Source organism: Vombatus ursinus, unplaced genomic scaffold (genome assembly GCF_900497805.2).
Source record: "Vombatus ursinus unplaced genomic scaffold, bare-nosed wombat genome assembly UNPS02007126.1, whole genome shotgun sequence".
NCBI lineage: Eukaryota > Metazoa > Chordata > Mammalia > Diprotodontia > Vombatidae > Vombatus > Vombatus ursinus.
The window spans coordinates 76-7,946 of NW_020946904.1; the positions used below are offsets into that span (position 1 = coordinate 76).

The following is a 7,871-nucleotide window of genomic DNA, read 5'->3' on the forward strand; positions in this document are numbered from 1 at the left end:
AAAAGCTATAGTTGGGACTCAGACCATATACAAGGATTTCTAAGGAAAATATCAGAGAAGGTAGGAGACTGGACAGATGAGTCCCTATGACAAACAAAGTTGGTGACCTGACAACTGGGTTACTGAAGGAAATGGAGAACCAGTCTATTTCCCAAGAGGTGAGATGGTTGACCTAAGACTGTGGCTGGGAGGGGTGACTACAGTAACACTTTGATTCTAGAAAATGAGCCAGGCATGAGTGATTCAAAATCAGAGACAGAAGAACCAGACATCAACCTCTAAGGGCCTTCCCCTACCTCCATGCCTTGCACCTTCAGTTTCATGTGGTCCTCTCGAGTGGTCTTTCCATCCTTCCGCTTCTTCCAGCAGTAGCCATCCTTCCGGTACTTTACCTTCTTGCGATTATAGAGGATGATGGAGCCATTCTGAGGCCTGAGGAAGCATAGAAGAAGGTAAAGTACCGGAAGGATGGCTACTGCTGGAAGAAGCGGAAGGATGGAAAGACCACTCGAGAGGACCACATGAAACTGAAGGTGCAAGGCATGGAGGTAGGGGAAGGCCCTTAGAGGTTGATGTCTGGTTCTTCTGTCTCTGATTTTGAATCACTCATGCCTGGCTCATTTTCTAGAATCAAAGTGTTACTGTAGTCACCCCTCCCAGCCACAGTCTTAGGTCAACCATCTCACCTCTTGGGAAATAGACTGGTTCTCCATTTCCTTCAGTAACCCAGTTGTCAGGTCACCAACTTTGTTTGTCATAGGGACTCATCTGTCCAGTCTCCTACCTTCTCTGATATTTTCCTTAGAAATCCTTGTATATGGTCTGAGTCCCAACTATAGCTTTTGCCACCCCTCCTATTCTCAGTGTCCCAATACCTATCTCATGGATGTTCCTAGAAGATTCCACTTTAAAAGTCCTGAATACCTCACCCCCTTCTTTTTTTTCTTCCCCTTGACTCTGTGTTATTTGGATTTAGGGGGAACCTAGGTTTATGGGGGGAGGGGGCAGGACTCATGGGGGAGACAAGTCATTTGAAAGGGACTAAAGAGAAGAGGTGGGAAGCAGCCTTCCCCTCCAACTATCTCTTGGCAGTGTCTCTATGGCTGCTATGTTCACTCCTCCATTGTTCCCACATTCCATCGTCGCTGTTACTGGCTGCTACAGGTATTGAGGGGATTGGGGAGTCAGATTCTTGGGCAGTTAAGAGGGAGTGGAGAGAAGAAAGACTGGGCTCTGAGAGGAAAGAAGTTGAGTTAGAGGAAAGAGGGTTATGGACTAAGAAGGCCAAACACCTGCGTATTTGGGAGGAATGGGAGTTTATGAGGGAGGTATAAGAGCTGAAGAGGCTGCTGGGGGAGGTGGAGGAGAACAGAATTCTGGGAAGGGAACTAAGTACTGTGGGGCGGAACATCTAGGTCCCAGTGTCCACTGGCACTCTGTGTCTACCATTGCTGCCCTCAGAACCCTGACATCGTCCTTGTGCACTACCTGAATGTCCCCGCCCTGGAAGATTGTGGGAAGGGCTGTGGCCCCATCCTTTGTTCCATCAGCAGCGATCGAAGGGAATGGCTCAAGTGGTCCAGGGAGGAGCTGGTGGGGCAACTGAAGCCCATGTGTAAGAACCCCAGAGTAAAAGTGGGTCTCAGGGTGCCCTCACAGAAGCTAAGACTACTGCTAGGTGCCTCTGGAGTGACCTGCTCTCCCTAGCTAATGAAGAGGTTTGATCCCTGGTGCTGCCTGTAGCTGAAGTGCTGGTGGATTCTCAGGGCCTTGTATTGCAGAAGTGGTGGGAGCAAGGGAAAGATGAGGACTACATATCCCAGGAATGCTCAGAACAGCTACCTTTTTTCCCAGGCTACTAGTCCCATGGCATCATGGGAGTTGTAGTCCAGTGAGGGAGAGAGGGACAGCAAGGGGAGTTTAGGGGCTGGATTTTCTTAGGTTCACACAGCAGGCCCTCCCTCCTCCCCTTTTCAGTTCATGGCATCAAGTGGAGCTGTGGGAATGGGGCAGGTGAGTTCTCAGTGGAACAGCTGGTGCAGCAGATTCTGGATACCCACCAGGCCAAGCCCTTGCCCCGTACCCATGCCTGCCTCTGCAGCGGAGGGCTCGGTTAGTGACGGGACCCAAGGGCTCCCTCTGACTCTGAGTTCTATTCCCCACTGGGGACACAAACACCCTTTATATTTGTTTGCATGCTAATTTATATATGTTTTCCACATTGTTTCCTAACAGTCCAGTGGGACTGAGGATTTCTTCTCTAGAACCCACCTTTTCTTCAGGAAATACCTTCCTAGGCTTTGGACCAATTTCTCACTCTGTCATTTATCTTTGTGACCCCTAGTTTCTGTGCACTATTCATGCATAGACATCAGCTCACTACCTTTTCTTTCTCTCCACCAGCCTGTTTACTTTCCCCTAGCAACCTTGCAATTTCCCTGTGCTCTTCTCCCTGCAGTGCCTGTCCAGCCAGAATTTGTGGCATCTCTGCTTCTCCCCAATGGCCACAGTCATTGTTACACATCTATCTATAACTCTCCACTGGAGAAAAATTGAAAAGTTGTCTTACTCTACTCCTTTTCTTTCTTCCCTACCCCATTCTTCACTACAGGTTCCACAGGGAGCCTACCCCACAAATGCAGCAATACCAAGCACCGAATCATCTCCCCTAAAATTGAGCCTCGGACCTTGGCCATACCCCCAATCCCACCTCCAAGACCCCCTGAACCCCTTCCACAGGCTCTCCCACCCCTTACTGAACCCCCTGACCTTCCCAAGGTTGATACCTCACCCTCTTCCTCTTCCTCCTCTTCTTCTGGCTTTGCTGAACCCCCTGAAATTAGCCCCAGACCTCCAGTAACTCCAGGAGGGCTGCCCAGGGCAGGACCTGCTCTCCTCCTCCTGACAGGTTTGGAGCAGCTCACTGGGGGTTTAACTCCCAGCAGGCACTTGGCTTCTCAGCCTGAGTTTGGGCCCTCCCTGGGCCTGGCCTTGGTCCTAAGCCCTCAGCCTCCTGCCCCACCTGGCCCTCCCAGTCCCGCCTTTGATCCTGATCGATTTTTCAACAATCCCAGTCAAGGCCAGACTTACGGAGGTGGGCTGGGGGTGAGTCCCAGTTTCCCTGAGGCAGAGGCAGCCAGAACACCTTGCACAGCCCTGGAACCTGCTGCTGCTCTGGAGCCTGTGACATCAGATCAACAGACTACTCCTAAGTCTGGAGAAGGAAGAGAAGGGAACCGATTCTTTATTCGAGATGATGCAGGTGGAACTGGACCTGCTATAGTCTCCTCATCCCCATCCATGGAGTCATCAGCCCGGCCTGGAAGAGGTGAAGGGCTGTTTGGAGGACCAGGGGGGACCAGTGAACTAGAGACTTTCAGTTTGTCTTCCTTCCCAGACCTCATGGGGGACCTGATCAGTGAGGAGGCTCCAGGGGCTCCTGGCCCTCCAGCTCTTAGTGTTATCACTGACTTCTCTCCTGAGTGGTCCTATCCAGAGGTGAATATCACATTCATTCATCATTCCTTCTCATTACTTGCTATCCCATTCCCACCCTGAGCCTAGCCCCTATTCACCCAAACCTAAGTTTCCCCAGTAACCATAGTCCTGTAGTCTGTGATCTAGATTCCTTAACTTCTCTCAGATTTTTATGGCATGTGGCCTATCTTGTTTTCCATGTTCTTTCTCCCTTAATTACCTTAATATATACAGGGTATCCCAAAAGTCTTAGTGCAGTTTTGAACTTAGATTAAAATTACACTAAGACTTTTGGGACATCCTGTATATTATCCAGAGGGCACCCCCATTCTCTGATGACTCTGTGTTTGGATGGGAATATTTGCTTGTTCACAGGGTGGGGTCAAGGTACTGATCACAGGTCCTTGGACAGAGGTCTCAGAGCGTTATTCTTGTGTCTTCGACCACATCCTTGTGCCAGCCTCACTTGTCCAGTCTGGTGTCCTGCGCTGCTACTGTCCTGGTATGGAGGAGTGGGAAGCACTGATCAGACAGGTCAGGGTGGCATAATCTCTAGATGTCTTATCAGGAGCTTCACCATTAGAGATTGGAGGCTGGAGACTTAATATGGGGAAACCTAGAAGGTCACCAAGGCTATATCTGAAATTAGTCTCTGTCTTTTTCTCCAAAGTAGCCAGGAGTAAGGAGGCAGCATTGGGCAATGGAAGGAATCCTGAACTTGGAGTTAGGAAATTTGGATTCTAGTCTCAGCTCTTCTTAGTCACTGTGTGCCTTAGCCAAGTCATTTAACTTATCTGAACCTCATTTTGTATTGTCTGGTCTCTAAGACCTCTAGATCTTTTCTCTCTTTTTCTACCTTGGATTAAAGTTGTCGGACCCCTTAACTCCATAGATGTACAAAGCTCGGAACAGTCTTAGAGACCAGACAATACAAAATGAGGTTCAGATAAGTTAAATGACTTGGCTAAGGCACACAGTGACTAAGAAGAGCTGAGACTAGAATCCAAATTTCCTAACTCCAAGTTCAGGATTCCTTCCATTGCCCAATGCTGCCTCCTTACTCCTGGCTACTTTGGAGAAAAAGACAGAGACTAATTTCAGATATAGCCTTGGTGACCTTCTAGGTTTCCCCATATTAAGTCTCCAGCCTCCAATCTCTAATGGTGAAGCTCCTGATAAGACATCTAGAGATTATGCCACCCTGACCTGTCTGATCAGTGCTTCCCACTCCTCCATACCAGGACAGTAGCAGCGCAGGACACCAGACTGGACAAGTGAGGCTGGCACAAGGATGTGGTCGAAGACACAAGAATAACGCTCTGAGACCTCTGTCCAAGGACCTGTGATCAGTACCTTGACCCCACCCTGTGAACAAGCAAATATTCCCATCCAAACACAGAGTCATCAGAGAATGGGGGTGCCCTCTGGATAATATACAGGATGTCCCAAAAGTCTTAGTGTAATTTTAATCTAAGTTCAAAACTGCACTAAGACTTTTGGGATACCCTGTATATATTAAGGTAATTAAGGGAGAAAGAACATGGAAAACAAGATAGGCCACATGCCATAAAAATCTGAGAGAAGTTAAGGAATCTAGATCACAGACTACAGGACTATGGTTACTGGGGAAACTTAGGTTTGGGTGAATAGGGGCTAGGCTCAGGGTGGGAATGGGATAGCAAGTAATGAGAAGGAATGATGAATGAATGTGATATTCACCTCTGGATAGGACCACTCAGGAGAGAAGTCAGTGATAACACTAAGAGCTGGAGGGCCAGGAGCCCCTGGAGCCTCCTCACTGATCAGGTCCCCCATGAGGTCTGGGAAGGAAGACAAACTGAAAGTCTCTAGTTCACTGGTCCCCCCTGGTCCTCCAAACAGCCCTTCACCTCTTCCAGGCCGGGCTGATGACTCCATGGATGGGGATGAGGAGACTATAGCAGGTCCAGTTCCACCTGCATCATCTCGAATAAAGAATCGGTTCCCTTCTCTTCCTTCTCCAGACTTAGGAGTAGTCTGTTGATCTGATGTCACAGGCTCCAGAGCAGCAGCAGGTTCCAGGGCTGTGCAAGGTGTTCTGGCTGCCTCTGCCTCAGGGAAACTGGGACTCACCCCCAGCCCACCTCCGTAAGTCTGGCCTTGACTGGGATTGTTGAAAAATCGATCAGGATCAAAGGCGGGACTGGGAGGGCCAGGTGGGGCAGGAGGCTGAGGGCTTAGGACCAAGGCCAGGCCCAGGGAGGGCCCAAACTCAGGCTGAGAAGCCAAGTGCCTGCTGGGAGTTAAACCCCCAGTGAGCTGCTCCAAACCTGTCAGGAGGAGGAGAGCAGGTCCTGCCCTGGGCAGCCCTCCTGGAGTTACTGGAGGTCTGGGGCTAATTTCAGGGGGTTCAGCAAAGCCAGAAGAAGAGGAGGAAGAGGAAGAGGGTGAGGTATCAACCTTGGGAAGGTCAGGGGGTTCAGTAAGGGGTGGGAGAGCCTGTGGAAGGGGTTCAGGGGGTCTTGGAGGTGGGATTGGGGGTATGGCCAAGGTCCGAGGCTCAATTTTAGGGGAGATGATTCGGTGCTTGGTATTGCTGCATTTGTGGGGTAGGCTCCCTGTGGAACCTGTAGTGAAGAATGGGGTAGGGAAGAAAGAAAAGGAGTAGAGTAAGACAACTTTTCAATTTTTCTCCAGTGGAGAGTTATAGATAGATGTGTAACAATGACTGTGGCCATTGGGGAGAAGCAGAGATGCCACAAATTCTGGCTGGACAGGCACTGCAGGGAGAAGAGCACAGGGAAATTGCAAGGTTGCTAGGGGAAAGTAAACAGGCTGGTGGAGAGAAAGAAAAGGTAGTGAGCTGATGTCTATGCATGAATAGTGCACAGAAACTAGGGGTCACAAAGATAAATGACAGAGTGAGAAATTGGTCCAAAGCCTAGGAAGGTATTTCCTGAAGAAAAGGTGGGTTCTAGAGAAGAAATCCTCAGTCCCACTGGACTGTTAGGAAACAATGTGGAAAACATATATAAATTAGCATGCAAACAAATATAAAGGGTGTTTGTGTCCCCAGTGGGGAATAGAACTCAGAGTCAGAGGGAGCCCTTGGGTCCCGTCACTAACCGAGCCCTCCGCTGCAGAGGCAGGCATGGGTACGGGGCAAGGGCTTGGCCTGGTGGGTATCCAGAATCTGCTGCACCAGCTGTTCCACTGAGAACTCACCTGCCCCATTCCCACAGCTCCACTTGATGCCATGAACTGAAAAGGGGAGGAGGGAGGGCCTGCTGTGTGAACCTAAGAAAATCCAGCCCCTAAACTCCCCTTGCTGTCCCTCTCTCCCTCACTGGACTACAACTCCCATGATGCCATGGGACTAGTAGCCTGGGAAAAAAGGTAGCTGTTCTGAGCATTCCTGGGATATGTAGTCCTCATCTTTCCCTTGCTCCCACCACTTCTGCAATACAAGGCCCTGAGAATCCACCAGCACTTCAGCTACAGGCAGCACCAGGGATCAAACCTCTTCATTAGCTAGGGAGAGCAGGTCACTCCAGAGGCACCTAGCAGTAGTCTTAGCTTCTGTGAGGGCACCCTGAGACCCACTTTTACTCTGGGGTTCTTACACATGGGCTTCAGTTGCCCCACCAGCTCCTCCCTGGACCACTTGAGCCATTCCCTTCGATCGCTGCTGATGGAACAAAGGATGGGGCCACAGCCCTTCCCACAATCTTCCAGGGCGGGGACATTCAGGTAGTGCACAAGGACGATGTCAGGGTTCTGAGGGCAGCAATGGTAGACACAGAGTGCCAGTGGACACTGGGACCTAGATGTTCCGCCCCACAGTACTTAGTTCCCTTCCCAGAATTCTGTTCTCCTCCACCTCCCCCAGCAGCCTCTTCAGCTCTTATACCTCCCTCATAAACTCCCATTCCTCCCAAATACGCAGGTGTTTGGCCTTCTTAGTCCATAACCCTCTTTCCTCTAACTCAACTTCTTTCCTCTCAGAGCCCAGTCTTTCTTCTCTCCACTCCCTCTTAACTGCCCAAGAATCTGACTCCCCAATCCCCTCAATACCTGTAGCAGCCAGTAACAGCGACGATGGAATGTGGGAACAATGGAGGAGTGAACATAGCAGCCATAGAGACACTGCCAAGAGATAGTTGGAGGGGAAGGCTGCTTCCCACCTCTTCTCTTTAGTCCCTTTCAAATGACTTGTCTCCCCCATGAGTCCTGCCCCCTCCCCCCATAAACCTAGGTTCCCCCTAAATCCAAATAACACAGAGTCAAGGGGAAGAAAAAAAAGAAGGGGGTGAGGTATTCAGGACTTTTAAAGTGGAATCTTCTAGGAACATCCATGAGATAGGTATTGGGACACTGAGAATAGGAGGGGTGGCAAAAGCTATAGTTGGGACTCA

At 50.0% G+C, this 7,871-nt stretch overlaps 2 protein-coding genes across 2 annotated transcripts; one reads left to right on the forward strand and one right to left on the reverse strand.

The window, feature by feature from the left end:
• Positions 1–446: 446 nt before the first annotated feature.
• On the forward strand, positions 447–4,281 carry LOC114033425 (calmodulin-binding transcription activator 2-like; the record flags this gene model as incomplete). The annotated part of the gene is made up of 6 exons (XM_027848932.1): positions 447–548; positions 1,093–1,164; positions 1,462–1,615; positions 1,978–2,112; positions 2,612–3,498; positions 3,853–4,281. Coding segments are annotated over 6 exons (1,524 nt in total), but the record flags the coding sequence as incomplete, so codon positions are not given.
• A 41-nt stretch (positions 4,282–4,322) lies between these two features.
• Positions 4,323–7,656, reverse strand: LOC114033424 (calmodulin-binding transcription activator 2-like; the record flags this gene model as incomplete). Its single annotated transcript, XM_027848931.1, has 5 exons — positions 4,323–4,842; positions 5,197–6,083; positions 6,583–6,717; positions 7,080–7,233; positions 7,531–7,656. Coding segments are annotated over 5 exons (1,476 nt in total), but the record flags the coding sequence as incomplete, so codon positions are not given.
• Positions 7,657–7,871: the final 215 nt, after the last annotated feature.